This window comes from Cucurbitaria berberidis, assembly GCF_010015615.1.
Source record: "Cucurbitaria berberidis CBS 394.84 unplaced genomic scaffold K460scaffold_2, whole genome shotgun sequence".
Lineage (NCBI taxonomy): Eukaryota > Fungi > Ascomycota > Dothideomycetes > Pleosporales > Cucurbitariaceae > Cucurbitaria > Cucurbitaria berberidis.
In genome coordinates, this window is record NW_024468936.1 from 2586283 (window position 1) to 2609586 (window position 23304).

The following is a 23304-nucleotide window of genomic DNA, read 5'->3' on the forward strand; positions in this document are numbered from 1 at the left end:
GCTCAGGTGGCATTGCTTTGAATCAGTGGGACGCCAAGGGTCTTTTCATTGGGCTTGGTTAGTTAGAGGTGGGAGAAGATAGTGCGTACATATCAATGAGTCTATTCCATAAACTGGACTGAATGAAATGTAACTTTTAACGGTTTGACTTTTGTTCATTGCATGAGATGACTTCAACATGTCAGTAGGCACCCTATTTAGAAATGGAAGGCTCGCACAACTCCAATCAGGAGATGGTCCTGCAGGTGCAAGCGTATTTCATTTTTCTAGCACATATTAATTAGTCTGCTACGTCTGTGCTACCCATGTCACTTGCTAGTCTACTGCTGTGAGCCCGATAACATGACACGATGTCTTCCTCAAGCTGAGTAATTCTCCGTTGGCTTTTCATCTTCTGCGACCTCTTGGCTTTCTCTCTCTCTCTTCAGATTCCTGTTATCGAATAGAAGAATTGCAAAAGCAAGCAGCACCGCAACAGAGCCACAGGTGATGGCGAGATAATATCCAGCTCTCAAGCCGTCAAGATAAATCTCAAGGATCGCATGTAGCTCTTCTCCGGAAAAGACCTTTCGTAGCTCTGTCGCCCCGGTGCGGATCAGCTTGGCTCTGTCAATTTGTGGAAGGCTTTTCTTCGCTTCTTCGATGATCCTGTTGGTGAAGAGCGACTGCGTGATGGCAATGAAGACAGCTCCAGTCGCTGTCTGAACATAGAGCATAATAGCAGAGACATTAGACATGTCGGTCTTTTCCACAATGCCCTGCGAAACGACTATTGGAGTCTGGAGGACCATGCCACTCCCTATGCCGAGGATCACCTGGTATCCAATCCATGCGCTACTAGGGCTGCCAATGTCAAGCTTCAGCATGAGGCCAGCGCCTATCGTTATCAATGTCGATCCGAGTAACAGCAGTCCAGCATAGTGACCGGTACCACCAACAATGAACCCTGAAATAATGCTGAAGAGTGCGACTCCGATGATGAAGGGGATGTTCCGCACTCCAGACTCGGCAGGAGAGATCCCGTCAACTGACTGAAAGTAGACCGGGAGGTAGTAAAGGACGATATAGAAGCTGGCAGCGCTAAACACCACAAAGCTGCACAATAGGGCCAGTGTTTTTTTCTTGATCAACCGAGGAACCAGGAGAGAGCGCTCGCCCATCCACCATTCGTTGAGTATGAAGAGGCCGAGGAGGACAGCGAATGCGACTAGGCTTCCAATGACACTTCCGTCGCTCCAAGGCTTTGCGACACCACCCCATTGAAGCGCAAGTGTGAAACAACACAAAGCTGCCACGGAAAGTAACATGCCATTGAAATCCAGGGCGAGGATCTTCTGGAGTAACGGAGTAGGCGAAGGTGTAGCAGCAGTCGGTGTCTTGAACAGGAAGGCGATGATGAATATGCTCAGCCCGCCGATTGGGAGGTTGATGTAGAAACACCACCGCCACGAGACGTAGTCTGTGAAGGCACCACCCAGCAGAGGTCCAATGACTGCCGCACTGCCGTAGGTAGCCCCCAGCACACCGGCCATGCGTGCTACCTTCTCAGGAGGAAGTGAAAAGGCCAGTATGGTCCATGCTCCCGAGGTGATTCCAGCTCCCCCCGCACCTGCAATGGCGCGACCTACAATGAGGACGGTGCTGCTTTTCGCGACTCCAGAGATAAGATTGCCCAGCTCAAAGACCACGTTGGCTACCAGGAAGGTCGACTTTAGCGGGAAGTATTTGTAACCCTTGCCCCAGACTACCTGGAAAGACGAAAGGGTAATGTAGAAGGAGGCGCCGTACCAGCCGATTTGGTCTAAAGATCCGAATTCCTCGGTGATGCGTGGGATGGCGGTGGCAACGATCGTGGAGTCGAGAGAAGTGAGAAAGACGGAAAGAATGATGGCTAGTAGGACGGAGAAGAGCTTTGCTCCCGCGAGCGGCTTTGGATTCTGTTCGGTTGTTGACTGAGCTGACTGATCGGGCTGACCCGAGCCATGCGACTCCCGAAGCTGCAACGTCTCGGGAGACTTCTTCTGTTCGAACGACATGCGAGATTCCATGGTATCGGTAATGACAGGATGGATGAGAGGACGAGGGACGCGACGATTCGACTCTTTGTGCGATTGAGAAGGCAACGAGGCTGATGAAGCGTTGGAATACAAGGCTGTCATGCGGCTAAATACGCCTTCGTCTGCATGAGTATCTCGATGGTGAATGTAGACAAGCAGTTGACGGTGCAGATTGCCAAAATGGCACAAATGGTCAAGACGCACAGATCATCTATGTGGGGACCTGGGAAACCGAGAAAATGATCCTGCGCTTTGTTGCGGAGATACGCCGCTTCCTGTGAGCTGATGGTCATATTGGCCCAAGGTTGGTAGCTTCCATGGTATCTTAGGTGCGGCGGGTGTGCAGATCAGATGCGGTAGCTAATCGCTTTGGGATAGCGCCCGTAGTTTATTGTCCTGCCCGCATTTTGCGGATATGCACTGCAGGCTGCAAGCATTATGTGGCCGAGGTTCGTAGCTTGCATGGTGTTTCAGGTGTGCATTCTGCGGCGGCGGTCGTGCGGTCCCGAAGTCACGGGATGCGGCAGCTAATTGTTTTGGGATAGCGGCCGCAAGTCAAGGTAGCCTTCGCCCGCATGCCGCATCCTTTGACGTCCACCGTCCTCTTTCGTTCGCCTCTTCTCAACGTATTGCTGCGCCAACTAGACTCCATGTCCGCCATTGCCACCGGCAGGGCCTGCAGTCGGTGCTATGAAGCCAAACGAAAGTGCGATCAGATGTTACCCTCATGCCGCCTCTGCAGGAGGAAAGGACTAGCATGCGTGTATCCGTCTCGCAGACCATCGAGCTTCGTAACAATCGGTCCTGACAGCCTTCCTCATAGTACCGATTCACCTGACCACCAGACGATGAGCAATGAGCTCTCCGTCGCCGGAATCTCCCCTGACCTCGCTCTAGACTTTGGGAATCCGACAGACCTATCTTTCACCGACGATGCGCGCGCTGCTTGGTTTACAGCACCCGAAGCCTTCATGGTCAATCACTCGCTCATGCCTTTACCACCAAATTTCAAGATCCAAGATCTGAAAGAGTTTGTGCGGCTTATCGAGAGTTGGTTGGCGATCTGGGTAACCAACGGAAGCAACGCTTTCATCCATTCTCATCTGTATGGCAACAGCTTTCCATCGTGTCTGCAAATTGCCTTTGCTACTTATTCGGCCTATATTAATAGGGCAACTACTGCGAGCGAAATTATTCTTCGTAGCGTCAACGATCAAGCGACGACCTTGGTATCCGAATTAGACCGAATCCACGGCTCAAAAGACCTCGTGAAGGACCTCGCCTATATTCACGCCCTATTCACATATCAAATGATAGGCCTATTTGATGGTGATATACGTTCGCGCCACCTTGCAGAGAGCCGCGCCCCAGTTCTAGCAGAACTGCTTGATCGGACGCTCAAGAATGCCAGCGCAGCGCTGAAACAAGAGATGTCGATGGATGGGCCTTCATTCTCTCTCGCTCATTTGCTTGCACCTACTGAGCTTTTGTGGCGAGCATGGATCATTTCTGAGAGCTTGAGGCGAACGTGGCTCGTAATTCAAGGCATCAGTGCGTCATATGATGGTCTTAAACAAGGATGGGCACCATGCAATGGCGATGTCATGTTCACCACTCGCGAAGGGTTGTGGTCAGCGAATTCCGGGTCGGCGTGGGCCAAGATGTCTATAGACCAAGACGTTCGGTTCGTCGGACGCACGCACGCGGAGTGTCTTTTCATGGTCGCACCAGAAGAGACCGATGAGTTTGCAAAGTTCATGCTAGAGAATATCTTTGGGAAAGAGAGGTCTTCGGACTGGTTGGGTGGAACACGGTGTGTGGACACTGCGACTACGTTCGAGCCTCCCAGTCTCAGACACCTCCAGACTTAGCATCGAGGTAATTAAGAGACGTCTTTGTTCTGATAGCGCCCACCATTCTCATCAAGTAATCTACCTGAGGCCATGGTCCATCGGTTCGCTAACGAACCAAGCTCGAGGTCACCAGGGAATTTGCGTATGGCATTGCAGCACAATGCGACCCTTGCAAAATCGAGGAAAGAGATTCCTCCCCATAAGGCCCCCACCCAGCTGCCGTCGTGAGGCATGCATTGCAGCAGGCTGATCTATCTGCCGTATCGAGCCAGATATAGTTCGCGTATTGGATGGCCATGTGGGGCCATATCAGCAGCCGGGCCGGGCCATGTCAGCAAGCCTAATGCCAAGTCGTAGGGGTAAGCGTTATCACGACTACTACACCGATGTAGGCATCATTATGCGAACTTCGCTAACCAAACTGAAGATAAAGATAACTTGGCATTCTGTAAGCTCGTGCCCGGATCTTAGATGACGTTACATCGTTGATCCACTATCATGCCCTGGGTGCTGCCCGGGGATCACGGCAGTCACTACTCTGGGTACAGATTCTCTGCAGGCGAGTCACCTAGATGTGTCGCTTGGAGCCACGTTAGCAAGAACTGTTGTGCGACGCATAGTACTAATGGGTTGGATCTGGAGTAACATGCCTGCTATGATTGGCCATAGCTACTGCCCTTCTTCCTATAGATGACCTTCCTACAATGGAGAGGCCAATATTATGCGCATCAAAGAAGACCCTGTAGGCCCACTTCAAGTAGTCCTAAGCACTTTTGCCCTTTATCTAACTGGTCCAGCTGCGGCTGCAAATTCTGAGCCAGGCATACCTGGTGGATCTCACTGATAACCGTTCTCAGAGCACCCACTATTGGTAGGAAAAGTGGGCTATACATCCTGCCAAACTCTTCCGCGGTATCGACGCCATATTGGTTCCAGACCGAAGACTCAGCTGTGATGTTATGGTCGCTTATGAGCTTGAGTGCGTTATCGACGGCGTCCAATAGAGCGTTGATGTTGATCACCATTAAAACCAAGAATGGTGAGCATTCTATGCACATGCTGCACCTGGCCAGTTTTGCCAGAGATCGGGCACTACTCTTTGTGTTTGCGAGGGATCGCAGGAGTTCTTCCACAGTCACTTGGGCTTTCGGGCCAGCCATTGAGATCTCCAGAACGCGCAGAGCATCTGCTGTGCATTGATGATCCGTAAGGACCGATTGACTGCTGATAGAAGGCTTCTGCGATCGATTTTTGAAAGGCGACGGTTGTTGTGCGTGACTGATATCGTGGAAGAATAGAGCGGATGAGCACATGCTTTTCTTGGCACTTGGCAAGGCGTGCTGACCCATTTCGATGCTCATGTCGGTCGGGCTTATATCGAGCGACTGGGTATCCAATGGGCGTATTCCTGGCATAGAAAGGATCTCTTCAACGTCAAAATCCAAATTCATCGCCGATCCATCAGTAGCATCTTGCTGTATGTGGCCTTGGCCATTCAAGCTGAAGCTGTGATCGTAGCCACCGTTGAGCATGCTCCAACTAGACATGGCATCCATCGGAAAGAGGTCAGGACTTTCCCTTGGGGAAAGTGGTACTTGCATTGCCTCGATCTGCCATGAACTATCGTCGAAGTTGATCATATCATTCGCGCTTGCTATTGCCGAATCGTCGGGGCATGTCGATGGTGTCGCAGACTGGGAGTGCGTGCGGACCCTAGGAAGAGACCTTTTGCTTTCGGTCAATCTTGGGACCCCCGGATTCGTCGTGCTAGAGGACTTTCGTTTTCCAGCTGTGACCAGCGAATCTTGTCTTGACCGTCGCCTTCCCGGATATGTACATTGCCATTCGTTGGCCAAACACCGATCGCACCCACTCCTCTCCCCAGAACATTTGAGCTGTCTAGGTCAGTCTAAGGCGTCTTCGGTGGGATATGCCGCCTAAGTACCTTCTTTTCTCTGCACCTACGACACGCGTCGGATTGTACTCCTTTGAGAACTGGTGGATCAGTGGTTTCTCTCACTGCATCCAACGAGTCTTTATCTTGATTATGGCGAAAGGTTGCAAACATCTTTAATAGAGGTAGTCTTATAATTCATACAATAATTATGAAGAAAGAAAGGTGGGGTTCGGATGTGTGTCAAAAAGGCAAGCAATGAGCATATACTACGCTAGACGCGGTAAGAGGATAAACAGGCCTAGTGCTATTGGCTCACTTGTAAGACTCAGCCTTAGGACCACAGTAAGCCCTAATGCTGGGAGGCCTAGGAAGGGCAACTAGACATAAACTTTGATATGCACGCAATAGAGTAAATCTGGAATAAGCACGTTTGCACCGACAAAATACAGCTATACAAAACCTCCTTACTCTAATCGCCAAATCCTAGATTACTAGTAAGATAGCACTTGGTGTGAAGATTTAATTTATCCTCCGTTTCAATCCGGCATACGTTATAACCCGACTAAAGCGGGGCGTAGGTGATCTTATTTTACCCTGCAGGAACCCCTGCTCAGAAGTGGATTTTTGCATCCTGCTTAGCGCTCTTTGCAAATTATAGAAGTGGCCTTACAACAATAATAAACTTCCTTGGAACTGAATCTAACACGTGACAATGATGCTCCCCTATAGCAGTCTACAAGAGAAACCTAGGTCTTGACTGCATTCATGAGCTCTTCGCTGGATGCTAAACTGCTGTTTCAACTTATATAATTATATTGCATCAAAGTAAAGGCGTCCGGATATCAAAACTGGAAAGTCTGGATGCTACGCTGAGCAGTGCATGAGCAGACAAATGAGTGTGTGGGGAGTCTTGAGTCTGGTGAGAGTACTGCGTGATATACTCACTGACTAGTCTATGGAGCATATTTACTATGGTTTTTACGACACTGTAGTGTTATCGTAATGGCACAATGAATTTGTAAACAATCGACAATAGGGACCGTATTCTCAAAGGTTATGAAATTCGATCGAAATACTCCGCTGGCTCAACGACAGAAAGGATGTAGATATTAGATGTGGTATGGTTCTGGTATTAGTGAGAGCCTCAATCTCCTGGTGAATACTACAGTTCTTACTATTGAGTGCGACATTGTGTCTTATTGAGAAACACATGAAAATCGGCTTAACTGCCTATTTGCATTGTGCTGTTATTTCACTATTATAATTTGTGTCATAACAATAGTACTGCTACCAGTGTCTATAAGCACTCTCCTCCGACGGAAAGTTCCAATCACCCAACCATCACCCAAATCAACAACAGCAACAAAGCCTCTTAACTTCAACCCAATTACAACCCCATCAATTATACGACGAGACCAACAAGTATGCAACCTTACCTCGTACCCGTGTACCTCAACCCCAAGGCCATGGCAGCCTCCACTTCCACCCCTCTCGGCAAATACCAATCACTACGAACGGAAGCCAATTACTTCGTGATTGATGCCAGCACTCCGTCAATTTTGTGTCGTAATCCCAAGGAGAAACACGAGCGCGCCGTTGAGCTCCTCGAAGCCGTGAAGATGGCGCTCGATGAGATGCTCAAGTACTTCGAGTCGCCATCACTGTGGGTCATGGATCAAATTGAGCAGTTCGGGTATATGATTTGTGCATTACAGATGGTAGCAGAGGAGGCGGGAGACACTGTTGGCTGATGGGACAATTTCCGCATTGCATGCCGGCTGCACGAGTTCATGGCTTTCCAAGTTATGATTTGGCGTTGACTGACGAGGTCTATGATTTAGTTCGAAAAGGTGAGCAAAGAGTCCTTGGCTAAATGTACGGAGTTGAATCCGGAGTCGTTCTTGCGGGGACGGTTCGGAAGGAGATTGAACATCTGGCAAGTCGAGTGTGGTATCTCATACTCGAGATTGCAGCTGTCCAGGAGGAAAAATGCTACCCTCTGACGGTCTGAATCTTGAAGTAGAGCCAATTAGGAATATGAAATGCAATCTTATCTAAAGAATGCGCTGAGCTTATAATGTGAACTTTCTTGGCACTGGCTAACCTGAACACTGTGAAGACATCATAATATGTGATTGATCGTAAATGGGACCTCTAGAACTATGTTATCAATAGGATATCGATGGATGATGTCTGTGAGATAAGCTTGATAACTACGGTTCTGATTTTTGCAACCAGTCTTGCTGACTCACAACTACAGGAAGATCGCTTCAGAAATTGTTTAGACTCCACTTAACAAGTCAGCAGCTGCTAACGAGTGAACTTTGGCTAGTAACACGCTATTGTCAGCGGCTGTAGGGGGCGGTTTTTAGTGACTACTATGGGCGATCCAACTGGTAATAAATAGGAGCTCTACCGAACGCCGGTAGTTACTGCCACACTCTTGCTATCAAATACCGAAACTCGTCTAACCAAACGCGATCTCGGTATCTTGGCGACAGCGGAAACTATATGGGGCGTAGTTATACCCGGAGGCTTGGCCACCGCCTAATTTTGCATCAACGTTTGATTGGAACTACACCTAGTTCTTGCAATATTCCAGAGTATACCAAGGCGGATGAGCCAACTGCGTAGGTGATACTATTAAAATCATAACGGCGTATTGCGTGGTACAACCACGATAGATGAATAAGACGTGTTGTTTGTGGGGATATGGCTCCTCTGGCGGATGTGATAACAAAAGGGAGCCGGAGAGTAAGTTTTGTATAAATACCTGAGAACTGATTATTCTAGCAGACCATCGGTGTCGCTGGTTTTAGATCCAGGTCAATCACGCCCTTCTTTTTGTCATCATGAAAGTCGTTACTCTCTTCTCGCTGCTTGCGCCCCTGGGTGCCAATGCGCATTACATCTTCAACCGTCTCATCGTGAATGGCGCAAATATTGGCGGAGAGTATGCATACACTCGCAAGAACAGCAACACCTACATGCCATCCTTCCCTAGCGAGCTGATGAACTCCAACGACCTTCGATGCAACAAGGGTGCCAAAGCGGGCAGCACCGCCACCTACACCGTCAAGGCAGGCGACAAGATTGGGTTCAAGATTTTCAACAACGAGTTCGTTGAGCACCCTGGCCCGGGCTTTGTCTACATCTCCAAGGCTCCCGGTGCAGTCAACGAGTACGATGGCTCTGGCGACTGGGTCAAGGTCATGTCAAGCGGCCTGAAGAACCCTAGCTCCCCAGGCCAAGACACTTCGTGGGAGAGCTGGCAGAAGGACAGACTCGAGTGGACCATCCAAAAGAGCATCCCCGCAGGCGAGTACCTTGTCCGAGTGGAACATATCGGATTGCATCAAGGGCATGAGGGCAAGGCGCAATTCTATATCGAATGCTACCAGCTCAAGATCGAGTCCTCCGGCACGGGCACACTAGCACCAGCAGTCAAGATTCCTGGGCTGTACAAGGCGTCGGACCCTGGCATTGCCTTCAACAAATGGAATAATCCGAAATCGTATCAGATGCCTGGGCCGGCTCTATGGGATGGCAATTGAGGCGGCAAGGGATTGCAAGGGCTGGATGTGAAAATGCGCTAGTGAAGCTAGCGGGTGGTTAGGAGAGTACGAGGCTGGGATCTCAGAGTGCGTTGTTTGTAAATTTGGGTAGTCTTTAAAAGATGATGTGGCACTGCGCTTATGCGTCTTTTGGGGTCCCTTTTCCTCGTGCATGTGAGCGAGTGGTCACTGCGAGGCTCTCCCGAGTGCGATGCGGTGTGTCCACAAGTCAATTAGGGCTGCATAACGATGGCAGAAGTGATGCCAGACGAGACGACAATGCAGATTCGAGGGTTAGGGTTATGTTATGCAAGTGGCGGTGTTCTGTGTGACGTGGTGTTGCATCCGTGGTGTCGCTTCGGTTGTCTGTGCGCGCGGGTGTTGCTGGGGAAGCGACAACGGGACCCGTAAACATTGGGCCAAGTACGCCGGAGAAGCCCTGCTTAGCCCAGGTATACCACTCCCCACTATCCATCGCTGGGTGCTCCAGAGTACTCCTCCTCGCCATTGCTATCTTCGAATACTGCCTTTCGCTCGAGTTTTCCCTTGTTCGCATTCCAAAACGGCGTCGCCTCTCGCTCGAAAACAACGCATGTCGCCCGCCCGCCGCGCGCCCCGCTAGATGAGTTGCAGGCCAACTACGATAGCAAACAATCGATAAGAATTAGTGGAGATGTCAGGTGGGCAGGCGCTGCCAGTGCGCTTTCCGTGCTGGTGCAAAGCCGTCTATTCATGGGGCGGAGAGGTACGTTACTTGTTGTTTGCTGCTGCACCTTCACGGGCTCACGCTGACCGCCTCTTCTACAGACAAAGCGCGACCTCGGTTTCATAGAAGGCGACCTAATCGAATGCCTCAACGCCGGCGATGGATCATGGTGGATGGGACGATTAAAGCGAGACAGGCGCATGGTCGGCCTCTTCCCATCGAATTTTGTCGAGCTGCTCAGCGAAGACTTTCAGCCGTGGAATCGCAACGGTAGCGGAAGCATATCTAGGCAGAACAGTGCGCAGGAACCAGCCAAGCAAACACCACAGAAGGCAAAGAGCACGTTCAGGAAGCCCTTTACGGCGTATGCAGCTGCAAGTTCACCCAACCCGGCTGCAGCAGCGCGTGAGCGGCTGAAGGCAGGTGGAGTAGCTTCGCCCAATGGCAGCGTCAAGACGAAGTCGCCGTACGCCTCTATGAAGAGATCGTCGACAGAGAGTCGTGAAAGTCCACCAGCATCCGCGTCGAGAGGTCCTTCCAATCTACGCGCTGTCTCGCCCCGGCCTGCGTCGAAGAGACCACCAATAGCTCGAGCCGTGTCGCCAGCTCCGCCATCACGACATGGCTCTAATATTCGCGCACACTCTCCCGCACCTCCTGCGCACTACCAACATCACCCTCGAGCAGTCTCGCCAGCACCGCCAGTACAGCATTACAATTATTCGAGGGCTGTGTCACCTGCTCCTCCAGTGCATCATCAAGATCAATACAGGGCAGTCTCGCCTGCGCCCCCGGTACACCATCAAGATCGATATAGGGCAGTCTCGCCTGCGCCTCCAGTACACTATCAAGAGCCATACAGGGCAGTCTCGCCTGCACCACCAGCACACTACCAAGACCATTCGCGGGCAGTTTCTCCCGCGCCGTCGTTCCAATATCGCGCATACGATCGAGGCCCTTCACCCGCTCCATCGTTTCGGGAAACTTCGCGAGCACCTTCACCGGCGCCATCGTTTCAATACCGTGCTTATGACCGAGGCCCTTCACCCTCTCCATACCAGCAGCAATTGGCGAGCAGCCGCAGTCCGTCTCCAGCGCCCTTCCAGCATCAATTCGAGGATGTCCAAGACTCCCCCCCTCCTCCTCCGCCACCGCCTCATCGCCTTGCTTATGACCCCAGTAGAACCCCATCGCCTGCCCCCCCGCTTCATAATGGTTACCATACGCCGGAGCCGCCCTCGCCTGATCCAAGGGCACATGGTGAAGGCCACTTCACCCCCTCACCCCTCACAACCGCAATGAACGATGTAATGTCTTCCTTACAAGATATGGGAACATCTGGAAGTAGTAATTCCCCTGACGAACCTGAAACGCCGTCGAACCCATGGTCGCCAGATGCTTTTGATCAAGTGTACCAAGCGTCTGCCAAGAAGGTCAGAGCCCAGTCTGCGTTAGGACTTGCTAATGGCGATGAAGAGGATGAAGATGGTCCTCCGAATATGAACAACTACGTTCAACGCATGGAAAGCCGCTTGAGACGAATGCAACAGCAAGAAAAGTCCAGGAATGAGGAATTGTTCGTTTCCAAAGACTCCAGCGAGGCACCACCCCCTGTGCCTCTCAAGAATTCCTCGCATCATATGCCTGGATCGTCGATAGGCACGATTGAGCATGACGTGGCGCGCAAAGGATCCAAGTTACTCCGTCACCGCAAGTCAGCTTATGATGTTGGGCGTGATGTCCTAGGACGAACGTTCACGAGCAAGACCAACTCTACGACGACGACACATACTAGCAACAGCACCAATCGGAGCTTAATGTCCGGACACTCAGCTACAAACATGAGTTCTACGAGTGCCGGTAGCTATTATCGTAAAAGGTTTGGCAAGGACCGGCCCAAGAGCGTTATGGAGACAGGAGACGCAACAGGGAAAGGATACGGATTTGATGATGGTCGACCAGAGACACCGTTTACCGGCGTTACTTATCATTCTAGCCACGCATCGCGTCCACGCCCCGGCTCGAGCAACCAACAACAGCAGGAGGAAGTTACCACACCTGCAACAACAGACGGCCCTGATCCGCTCGGAGGTCTGAGGCAACCAAAAGCTAAGCGTAGTGGCTTTTTCCGAAAAATGATTGATACCGCAAAGACCCAGGCCGCAAACGCTCGCAGTACGATTGCTGCTGGTTCGATTAGTAGACCAGGATCCCGAGCAGCTAGTCGTGCTGCAAGTCGAGCGCAAAGTCGCGCAGCAAGTCGCCTTGACAACAACGGTCCAACAAGTATCGAAGGAGGAACTACAGTACAGTCGGCGAATGCCTCGAGAGACATGGGCTTAGGCTCGAATGATTGGGTACAAGTCCGTCGGGATGTGAACCGATCCAACTCATTAAGCAAAAATGAACGGACAGAGCGAGCCGATCGGTGCCAAATGATGGATCTGCCGATGCTAAATCCCGTCGACACCCTGTATGAGTCCGCTGAAGGAGATGAAGGTCTCGATGGCCTGCCCATTGCAGAGCCTACGGATTTCGCGGCCTGCAGTCTCACACATGTCGACAAGAGCGCTCGGTTCATCAACGCCATTCCACTTGGAACAACGCCCGCCACATTAGCCCAGGGATACGTCTGTAGGCCATATCGAAGCGATGTACAACGACTGAGAGCCATCTTTACCTGGGTTAGCGAGAGGATATCCTGGGAAGAGGATTTCGAAGGCAAAATGGACCCCCGACATGTCTTACAGAGCAAACGTGGATGCTCGGAAGAGATCGCAATGGTGGTTGCCGAAATGTGTGCATCCGTTGGGCTTCATGCTGAAGTTGTTCGAGGTTACCTAAAGACACCTGGCGAGCCTTTGGACCTGGATAGCGTCGCTCGACCGAACCACTTCTGGAACGCTGTTATTGTAGAAGGCGAATGGCGCATGATGGACTGTTCACTCGCTGGACCCACGAATCCCAAGCGCGTGCATTATTCCAATGCCGGTTCGTCCGTCGCCGAGAGCTGGTACTTCCTCGCTCGTCCGATGGAGATTTGCTACTCACATGTCCCGCTGCTCCCAGAACAGCAGCATATCTGTCCACCACAGCCTCATGATGTGCTCATGGCTCTCCCCTGCGCAACACCGACGTATTTCAGGCATGGCCTCCACATGGCTGACTTTGACACCAGCCTGCTCAATTTGGACAATCTCGAGATGGCGCACGTGTATGTGGATGTTCCAGACGATGTAGAATGTGTTGCGGAAGTCGAAGCAAGATCTTACTCACAAGACATGGATGGTGACTTTTTCGAAAGTGGCGATTTTGTTCGAAAACCGGCGCTTGCACAAGCTGAGTGGCGTGGAGGCCAAAAGCGATACACCGTGAAGGCGTTGTTGCCAGGTGACGAGGGACAAGGTGTCTTAAAGATCTACGCGGGACCCCGAGGACTCATGGTAAGTCTTGTATCGCACTCCTCGCTTTTTCATATGCTAATTGTAGTAGCACTCAAACAAGTTGAACCCTCACACTTTAGCAATTGGCCTGCCCATGTCACATTCGGGTAGTAACCCACCGTATTCGTTCTTGACACTGCATCCAACTCCACATGCCCAGCGGCATGATCTCTATGTGGCGCAGCCTCAGTGCGCTAATCTGGCCCTCAATAACACCTTCGTCTTCTGCGTTCGACAACACCCATCGTCCCTCAACAAGTCTCCAGAGCCTAATGCTGCTATTAATGGTCGTGCCTCGCCGAATCCATTTGCCCGGCCTGCGTCCGCTATGAGCATGCAGAGCATTTCAGCAAGTGGTTCGAACTACACAAACCCATCCCAGAGCTCTTCTGGGTCATCAAGCAGCAATAGCACGAAGCCGGCCAAACTGGCAATACAGACACCATCGGGGAAGATTATACGACTTACACGGAAGAGCGAGCACATGAGCAGTACCAACGACGCTGATGGTACAGCTTGGGAGACTATCATCAAGATTGGAGAGAAGGGCACATGGCGCGGTCTTGTGCTTGCGGATCGGAGTGCGAGGTGGTGCGTGTTTGCCCAGTGGGAGTGCGCCTGAGCTTTAGTTCTCGAAAGCAATTGTATTGTTGTGTTGGATGTACAAGTAGTTTTGCGCTGTTTTGGAGCAAAAGTTGTTTCTTTTTTTCTTGGTTTTCAAAGCATATCTTACGACTTGTAATGATCTGGAGTTACTTTTGGCAGATGGTCGCATTATTGACGGCGTCTGTAACATTCGATGCGAATGAAGAAGATTCAAACATTTAGTACTCGGCTATCTTTGCAATTATCAATGTCGTATACCATAGCTCCACACCCGTCGTGACACCTTTGAAGGCTATAAGTTTCGCTGAGCCTGTCATGAGTCGTGCCTGCCAAGTCACTGATAAGATAACAGCCCTCTCTCCCTTGCCCCACCATGGCTCGACTCATGCCACCAACAACTTTTCCAGTCAACGCCTGATTTTAACATTATACATCCAGAAGAAATTCGGTCCTCTAATATGGACGCACAAATCGCCGAGTGGACCTCCCGGGCAGAGGCCTTCAAGCCGCTCAACCTCAAAGCTATTGAGCCTGCGCTCCTCGAACTAGACGCGCACCTCACGCTTCGCTCGCACATTGTAGGCTACACATTGAGCGATGCCGACACGATTGTCTGGAAGACATTGAGAGAAAACCGCGTCGCACATGCGTTCATCAAGCAGAGTTTGATGCCGAGCTTGTGCAGGTGGTTTAGGTACATCGAAGAGGCCTACCCGCAGAGCGTTGTGGTGGTCGGCAAGGGAAAGGAGGAGGGTGCTGCTGGAAAGAGTGGGAAGGATGGAAAGGCGAAGAGCGATGATGCCAATTATGATATTGGACTTCAGGATGTGGGGGATGGGACTGGCATTGTTACGAGGTTCCCGCCTGAGCCTTCGTAAGTGCTTGATTTTCCCTTCGAGTAGAGTTGCTAACAACTCACCGCAGAGGTTATCTCCATATCGGCCACGCCAAAGCAGCCCTTCTCAACGACTACTTCGCGCACGAGAAGTACAAAGGCAAGCTACTCCTGCGCTTCGACGATACGAACCCGACCAAGGAGAAGCAAGAGTTTCAGGATGCGATTGTCGAGGACTGCGCGCTTATGGGGATTAAGCCAGACCAGGTCTCCTACACTAGTGATTGGTTTGATCAGCTGTACGAGCGTTGCGTGCAAATGCTGAAGGACGGCCTGGCGTACGCAGACGACACACTGCAGGAGAAGATGCGTGCTGAGCGCATGGACGGCATCGCCAGTGCACGTCGAGACGCAAGCGTCGAGGATAACCTGGCACAATTCGAGGAGATGAAGAAGGGCAACGAGGAGGGCGTCAAGTGGTGTATCCGCGCAAAGATGTCCGTCGACAACCCCAACAAGGCTATGCGTGATCCCGTCATCTACCGCTGCAATCCCCAGGCCCATCACCGCACTGGAGACAAGTGGAAGATCTACCCCACGTACGACTTCTGCTGTCCCATCGTCGACGCTCTTGAGGGTGTTACCCACGCTCTGCGTACAACCGAATACAATGACCGCGACCCGCAATACCAATGGTTCATTAAGAACCTCAATCTTCGACAGGTCTACAACTGGGGCTTTGCGCGGTTGAACTTTGTCCGAACGGTCCTTTCAAAGCGCAAGCTTACCAAGATTGTCGATGCTGGCATTGTTTGGGGCTGGGACGATCCGCGCATGCCCACCGTCCGCGGTGTGCGCCGCCGCGGTGCCGTCATCCCCGCTCTCCGCGAGTTCATTTTGAAGCAGGGCCCGTCTAAGAACATCGTCAATCTCGACTGGTACAGCTTCTGGGCTACCAACAAGAAGCACATCGAGCCCACCGCAGCGCGATACACCGCCATCGACGAGGACACCAAGGTCCCCGTCACTATTATCGGTGCGCGCGAGGGTGTGATTACTGAGGATAAGCCCAAGCACGCAAAATACGATCTTGGCAACAAGAAAATCGTCTTCAGCTCTTCGGTACTCCTAGAGCAAGCCGATGCTCAGTCTTTCGCGCAAGATGAGGAGATCACACTGATGAACTGGGGCAACGCCATTGTCCGCAAGATCAGCCACTCGATTAATCCGCTCGCAAAGCATGGCCTGAAGACGGTTACAGGTCTGGAACTAGAACTCCATCTTCAAGGTGACGTCAAGAAAACGAGCAAGAAGGTTACGTGGTTGAGCACCGATCAAAACCTTATCCCGATCGAGCTTGTCGATTTCGATTACCTCATCACCAAGGATAAACTGGAGCCGGAGGATACGCTGGAGGACTTCCTGAGCAAGGAAACTGAGTTCCGTACCAAGGCAGTTGCGGACTGCAATGCCGCTGAACTCAAAGTCGACGATATCGTTCAGTTTGATCGCAAGGGCTTTTTCCGTATCGATCGCGCATTTGCCCACAATGAGCCAATTGTAGCTTTCCAGGTTCCGACCGGCAAGAGCAAATAGTAGCCATACATGGGATTATGAAAGCCGTCAACATAGGCCACGGTGAGCTATAGCGTTCTGAGCCGGTGTCATTTTGACTATATGGGTGAAATGGATACTAGACAATACCGTCTCTCTGTATAGTGCCATAACAATATCTACTTGTTATACTATCATGCTGAGTCATCCTCATTCTACAGGTGTTGTATAGAATGCCGGGAATAAAGTCACACAGCTGCCCCTCAAGTTATCCTACCTCTCCCACCACATGCACTTAGCAGTAACATACAAATCCCCATCCTTGAGCGCCTCCTCAATCTGCGGCTGCAACGTATCCACATAACCCGCCGCATGCGGATACACCTTGCCGCAATCCAAGCTCCCCGTGCTACTCGAGCTGCGAAAATGCACTTGCATATGATAGCCACCCGGAAAATGCACAGCAACATAGTCTACCGAATTACAATGTCTATGCTCAACGTCATGGCCGCGCTTATGTTCCACAAACGTATAGCAATTCGCCGCATCCCAGATGCCCCGCTCAAAACTACCTGCGATAACGCCCACCATCAGGAAGTAGATTTTCGAGTCGCTGTTCCACCACGCGCGGTCTACGGAGACGGTTAGGTCTTCTGGGAAGGGCGCGGTGGCGCTGCGGTCGGCGCGGACGCGCTTTTCTACGTCGACGCGGAAGGTCGATGTTGTTTGCAGGCAGGCGCCGGGTGCTGTTGGGGGGCAGATGGCTTGCAGGGCGTGGTAGACTTGGTCGTAGAGGGCGGCGGGAGAGGAACTACCGACGTTTACTTTTTTGGTGCCGAGTTCGAGGAGGATGGCGCCAGTACGAGGCTGCAATGCTCTGTTGGTGAGGGTGGTGCTGTTGTCCATGCATGGTGAGTAGTTAGTATGTGTAGTGTAGGACATGAGAAGCTCTTCAGGGGAGTTACTCACTGGATTCAAACTTGACTGCATCTGGTGTACGAGCGATGCCTGTCGGGACAACTCCATCGTAACGCGCCTCGTTGACTTTGCTCGTGTCAGGATCATATCATGACTATACAGTCACCTCCCACATACCACGACCGACCTGACCTTCACCTCCAACTATGCCGATTGTAGGAGCAGCGTTACCGAATCCCCCCAACACCGCCGAAATCCCCAAGAGAACCGACAGCTTCATGGCTTCCTTCCTTTCCTTTTTCTCGTGACTTCAATAGAGCTAGTCGAGTGACTGAAGAGGTGCAAGGAGATAGATAGATAGCCCAAGAGAAGAGAAGAGGAGCAGAGAAGATATTAATATTCATCGACATCAAACGGCGGAGCGAGCAGACTTCAAGGTCCTATGATTGAGGAAAGGAGGAAATTGAAGTTTGCAAACAAGGGGGCTTGGGGAAATGAGTGTTTGCGAGAATTATTGTCAATGCAGATTGACTCATATAATCTATGCGTGTGTTATAATTGAATGGCTGACCCTTCAAAGTATTTTTTCTGGTTGCAGAATGAATGCTTGCGATGTTTCGATGCTTGGTATTGGTAAATCTATTGTTCGGCTATTCGAGTGGGAATATGCTGGTCTCGCCGGTGTGTGAACCCAACGTATCACGGCCACAATCGACTCGCATTTGCAGCGACCCGTTTGCTGCAGCACGGTCCGAGGCATGTAGCATAGTAGTCCGGTGGTAACGTTTGTTCCCCAGCTCATGAAGCATATATCTTCACCCAACCTACTTTGTGTTCGCTCCAGACCCCTCCTTGGTAACCTTCTCCGCCCCCTTCTCCAACTTCTTCGTCCTCTCCGCCTCCCTCTTCCTCTCGAGTTCCCTCACCTGATCGGGCGGACTATCTTCAATGAGATCCGATGCTCCGCTCAAACCAGTCCACTTGGGCAGTCCATCTGGGATATCCATGACGCGCTGGCCATAGAACATGTGGCAACGGGGTTTGAAATACGCCTTATCCTCGTCGGTCTTGAGGTGCACGAGCGAAGGGAAGAGTAGTATCATGTTGCGGCCCTCGTCCATGATGGGCGAGTGGCAGTAGGAGCAACGCACTTTACAGGGCAGTGTGTGCGCTATAGACTTCTCCGTCGGGTCGTACCACTCAAGATCGTGGTGGCCATTGGTGAAGTTGATGTCTGTTTTGTGGAAGATGGCGGCCCATTGGAAGGGTGCGGCTGCAGGGAATTAGCGAGTGTAGAGATGTCGACTAGATGATATGTACCGTGTTGTACTTGGCAGGTTGTACAATGGCAGAGCTTGCTGTCTAGTGGCTCCCTCCTGCTGAGCTGATACTTGACCCTTCCGCAATGGCAATTGGCTTCATATTTGACATCAAAGTCCTTGTTCTCGTCGTGGACGAGATAAGGAGGTTTTTGCTTCCATTCTGAGACGCCGGTTGTCGACTCGCCTTGGCTCTGATCTTTAACCATTTTGAACTTGCCTTGGGGAAAGGTGGAGTGGTGGCGCGTGAGGTACGGAGGGAGAAGTTGCACGCGAGCGAGAGCAGATGCAGATGTTAGCCGTGGTAGTCGACGCAGTGCAATTGAGGCAGATGGCATGAAGGTAAATTGGTGATGAGAAACGGAGCAGCTTCGTCGAGGACTTTCAAGTACTGACTGTTGGCGGCATCATCGATGTTTGTTCGAGCGCGTCGCATTGCGCGCTCTTGACGTCACTATATATTATTGTACGCGACTTGCGCTATTGTAGGCACTGATCATCACATAAAACGGCGTCTTCCCTGTCAGCCAAAATGCTCAAATGTGAAACCTCGGTTCGCCTCCAATGCAAATGCTTTTCGTGTTGGCTCCGATTCGTCATGATCTCATTACTCAATTATAACCACGCGCCAATTCTAAGCTCCCTTTAGAAGCTTTTGAGCCTCCTTAGTGGATAGGCCAAAGACATTAATGAGGTAATCGAGCCTGCAGACAACATGTTAGACTGAACTCTAATGCTCTACGATGGCATGCACTCACTTGATGTCTCCTGCAATCCTTCGCCGCACGGCTTCAAAATCCACGTCAGCCTTATCCCGGGTCGCATCTTGTTTCTTCGGATTGATCGTCTTGATGCGAAGTTTGAATCGCCCACTGACTGGCCGATGATCTGAAACTTTGATACCATCGTGTCTTCGGTAGTCAATCTGCTTGATTTTACCTATGCCTCGATATAGCAACCGATCACACCAGGCAGGCGAGCGCTGCTTCTCCGAGGTATCATAGTCATCGGTTCCGACGTTGTACTTGTACGTAGGAGCGAAGTTGATGGGCGCTTCGTTAAATGCGCGAAGGCGAAATCCGGGATTGCGTTTGCGTGAGAGAAGGAGCTGATCGCGCTCCAGAAGTTTTGCCAGGTTTCCTTGCTGTACTGCAGCAACGACCGTATTTCGAGGCATGGCATCGATGCGATAATTTAAGTCGCCATTGAGTACGCAGATTTCATGGTCGAGAATCATCGACCCATCACCACCGCCGACGAAGAAATTTGCACAATGAGATGGGGAGCGATTCTTCGGCAACGGTGCATTCTCCATGATAGAAGCTGCGTCATTGTTTCGGTGCACAGTCTGGCTCTGGCCAGCTGCAAGATGACAGTTGATAAAGCAGAGCGAAGAGTCGTCGATGAAGAAGCGGACTACCAGGGCACCCTTGTTCCCTACGCGTCCACTGAAGCCTAGCTTGATTTCAGCGCCACATACGTCGCGTACATTCCCGCGTTCAGAGGCTTTGATGAAGACGCAAGTGAAGAGGCCCACGAGATTGGCGGTGTGGAGAAGAACGTAGTTTTGCTTAGGGCTGTACTCGTCTAGAGCGCGCACGAGGTGATCTCGCCATGCGCGATACTGATGCGACATGTGCTCGTGCTCCGACGTCTCCTTGTGTTTCTTTCTCTTGAAGATACTTTTGGCAGTGATCTTTTTGTCTTCTAGATCGACGAGCTCCTGAAATCCAAATACCAGAATGTCAGGCGGGTCATCTGGTTCTAACAGTTCCCGGAAGAAATTCCTATCTTGTTCAGTATGTTTCAAGGTCGTGGGTTTTGTTGCACCAGCGTTCCACGTCATGACTCTTGCCGAGAGCTCTCTGAAGTCGCAGTACTCGGCATCGCGTTGTTGCATCAAGGTTTCTAGAATCGTCAGTCAGCACTCCTACTCCCGCGGGTGACAACTTACCGAGCCAGTCGGTTTTCAGCATCCCATCCCAGATACGCAACATGGTATCGGTGCCTAACGAAGCGACTTGGAATCTGTCCAACTTCCAGATGCTTGTCCGATCTGCCACAATACCTGCGATCGGTTTTTCGTGCGCCTTCCAATCCTTCAAAACTTTCCAGGGCGTGCACTTCGTGTCGTAGACGTAAATCATTCCAGTGCTGTAGCCGGCCCATAGGTTATCACCGACGCCGACTAGTGAGCTGATCTTGTATAAGCTGACGTTCACGATGCCGAGGCATGCGAAATCCTTCTTTGAATATACAGTCACTTTTCCATCAGTATGTCCAAAGTACACGCGATCAGGCTGACTGCTGACGATGGCCCCAGAAGTGACCTCGCCTACGTTCAGTTGTGACAGAGGTCCCTGGGTTATCTGCTGGAAGTGATTGTTGTCCCCGGTCCGTTTGTATACTCGAATCTCCTTCGTACAAGCTACCCAAAGTTGAGATCCGGAAACCATGGAGAAGGTATGTTCGCGTGGGATGCGGAACGTGTTCGGACTTTGTTGAAGCGAGGGGCATCCAGTATCATCAGCTGGCCAGACATGCAGAGTCCCATCATCGTCAATGGACCACATTTCTGATGCATATCTGAAAATCTTAACGATCGCACTCCTTCCGTGCGCGTTACTCTTAGTGTGTACAACACTTTGCGTGGGAATATCAATTTCAAGCATTTCACCAGTGTTGGTTCCCAGCCATAACCGCTTGCCCTCGTCTTCTACATCTTTCGCAGGCCTGAATGCGAGTGCCGTCGCTTTGACAGTGTCTCCATGGCTTAAGCTCATGAGGAGTCGTCCGTTTAACACATTCCATACGTTCGTCACGTATCCTGTCGTACATATATAATCTCCACAGATTGCAAACAGCTTAGTCTCGTAACCCGTCGGTATCCCGGTGGTGTTTTCGGAAAAGACCGGTGGCCGCCTATTCGCTTGTGATGAGTCGGGGTAGTCGGTCAAAGCTGTTGTTGGTTGCTTCTCGGGGGCAGCATCCTCCTCGTCCGAATCAGTTGTGTAGGGCTGTGGCTGTGAGGCTTGTGGTCTAGCCATAGGAGCCGGCCTTCTCATTTCTCCAGAATTGCGCGGTGGCGGAGGTTTCGGAGGTTCTAGGCTCTTTGAAGAGCTTGTAGAGCTAGTTCCCTCTGTTGTATGTGTCCGTCGTGGGGGAGGCATGAACCTGCGGTTAGCTTCAGCTACAAGTGCAGCAGGACGAAATTGGTCGAAAGATCGTCGAACTGGTAGATCAGGTGGAGCGGCTCTCTGTAGTTGAACACTCTTTCGCAAGTCAAAGTTGTCCTTCTCACGACGACTTGGTAATGCAGGACGATCGTCTGGCATATCGCTTGGAGACGGCTGTGGGGCAGCCGTCTTTAGTGACCAGTTTGCTGACGCTCGCGGATCCGGATGAGCCTGTTTTTCGGCCACTGCATGATGCACTGGAGGGGGCGGGAAGTAGCCATCCTTGCTAGCTGTCATCTTTGGTTTCGAGAAGCTAGGGATGACAGGTGGTGTAGGTTCGCCCTTAGTGCTACCTCCGCTACTGCTAGGTGGAGTACTGAATGGCGATACATCTGCTGCTACATCGGAAGAAGCTTCAGGGGCCAGAGTTGCGCGTATTGATGGGTCAATAGAAAGCGATTTGGTTGGTATCTTTGGTTTTCCAGCTCGATTGACAGGCGGAGGTACTGATGGCGCATAAGAAACTGGACGATCACCCTTGCGCGGATCAGCAGATGCCATAGGCGTTGTGTGCGAGGGAAACTGAGGCTTGAGGTCAAGCGCGGGAGTAGTATTGCGGCTAGGTGTCTTGACGGATTTCGCACCATTCGACGACGGTCCTGGAGGACCAGGTGAATCTAGAGCGGCGTGCGATGTTGGTCGCGAAGGATGGGGCGAGTAGATCTGAGGCTCAGATGACTTCGGTGGAGACTTGGGCGACTGGACTGTAACTTTGGGCGGTGATCGTGTGGGCGATCTGGGTGGAGAGAAGGCCATCATGGATGTTGGTCTCGGTTTTGGATTGCTCCATGGCATGCGTACAGTTCGCGCTCGTGGGGTGAGCGTGCCATCTCCACTGAATTCGGCCACACTTGGCGAAACTCGCCCGACATGCTCTCTCGGTATGTCGAGTGATATGCGCCCGTCAGTCCTCCTGTTGTCTTCGGGCATGGGAAGGCGATCGGTGGCGGCGGGGGAGCGTTTTCGTGGGGTCGCAGGTACTGAGGACTTGTTCACATTGAGCATGTTCTCGAACTGGGCGCGGAGAGAGGATACTGGCTTCTATGTATTCTGTTAGCATGTTTCTTCCTGGGGCGGTCCTGCGCTTACGATGGACGAGCCATCTGTGATGTCCTCTTCTGAGTTCTCCATGTTGTTGGGGAGCTCGTTGTCAGCCGGCACCGGAAGGTATCCTATAGTTGCTCATCGACCCCCAAGCAACTTTTCCCATTGAGCGCAGCTTGTGGTGGAGCAACCGTCGTTGGCGGTGGGTCGATCATGCGGTGAGGAGCCACAGAGAGGCAAGGTTTCAGATGGAAGAAGAATAGTCGCTAAGGCGATTTGTGG

General features: G+C 51.5%; 8 protein-coding genes across 8 annotated transcripts; 3 read left to right on the forward strand and 5 right to left on the reverse strand.

The window, feature by feature from the left end:
* Positions 1-166: 166 nt before the first annotated feature.
* Positions 167-2504, reverse strand: K460DRAFT_363892 (MFS general substrate transporter). The gene has a single exon (XM_040932909.1). It carries the CDS (start codon positions 2157-2159, stop codon positions 360-362), a length of 1800 nt encoding a protein of 599 aa, XP_040790443.1. The 5' UTR covers positions 2160-2504; the 3' UTR covers positions 167-359.
* Positions 2505-2707: 203 nt separating this feature from the next.
* K460DRAFT_403196 (uncharacterized protein) lies at positions 2708-3928 on the forward strand (the record flags this gene model as incomplete). The annotated part of the gene is made up of 1 exon (XM_040936602.1): positions 2708-3928. The coding sequence occupies one exon, from the start codon at positions 2708-2710 to the stop codon at positions 3926-3928; it is 1221 nt and encodes a 406-aa protein (XP_040790444.1).
* Positions 3929-4638: 710 nt separating this feature from the next.
* Positions 4639-5978, reverse strand: K460DRAFT_414534 (uncharacterized protein; the record flags this gene model as incomplete). The annotated part of the gene is made up of 2 exons (XM_040937677.1): positions 4639-5805; positions 5856-5978. 2 exons carry the CDS (start codon positions 5976-5978, stop codon positions 4639-4641), a joined length of 1290 nt encoding a protein of 429 aa, XP_040790445.1.
* A 2392-nt stretch (positions 5979-8370) lies between these two features.
* K460DRAFT_65066 (lytic polysaccharide monooxygenase) lies at positions 8371-9476 on the forward strand. Its single transcript, XM_040938594.1, has 2 exons — positions 8371-8437; positions 8604-9476. Exon 2 carries the CDS (start codon positions 8660-8662, stop codon positions 9359-9361), a length of 702 nt encoding a protein of 233 aa, XP_040790446.1. The 5' UTR covers positions 8371-8437; positions 8604-8659; the 3' UTR covers positions 9362-9476.
* Positions 9477-10034: 558 nt separating this feature from the next.
* Positions 10035-16547, forward strand: K460DRAFT_374850 (glutamyl-tRNA synthetase; the record flags this gene model as incomplete). Its single annotated transcript, XM_040934706.1, has 6 exons — positions 10035-10110; positions 10194-10533; positions 11416-13510; positions 13560-14091; positions 14558-14990; positions 15041-16547. The coding sequence occupies 6 exons, from the start codon at positions 10035-10037 to the stop codon at positions 16545-16547; spliced, it is 4983 nt and encodes a 1660-aa protein (XP_040790447.1).
* Positions 16548-16778: 231 nt separating this feature from the next.
* K460DRAFT_275617 (uncharacterized protein) lies at positions 16779-17447 on the reverse strand (the record flags this gene model as incomplete). Its single annotated transcript, XM_040928058.1, has 1 exon — positions 16779-17447. The coding sequence occupies one exon, from the start codon at positions 17445-17447 to the stop codon at positions 16779-16781; it is 669 nt and encodes a 222-aa protein (XP_040790448.1).
* Positions 17448-18247: 800 nt separating this feature from the next.
* On the reverse strand, positions 18248-18951 carry K460DRAFT_279227 (uncharacterized protein; the record flags this gene model as incomplete). Its single annotated transcript, XM_040928318.1, has 2 exons — positions 18248-18696; positions 18744-18951. 2 exons carry the CDS (start codon positions 18949-18951, stop codon positions 18248-18250), a joined length of 657 nt encoding a protein of 218 aa, XP_040790449.1.
* Positions 18952-19376: 425 nt separating this feature from the next.
* Positions 19377-23109, reverse strand: K460DRAFT_277947 (DNase I-like protein; the record flags this gene model as incomplete). Its single annotated transcript, XM_040928213.1, has 4 exons — positions 19377-19446; positions 19501-20650; positions 20697-23019; positions 23068-23109. 4 exons carry the CDS (start codon positions 23107-23109, stop codon positions 19377-19379), a joined length of 3585 nt encoding a protein of 1194 aa, XP_040790450.1.
* Positions 23110-23304: the final 195 nt, after the last annotated feature.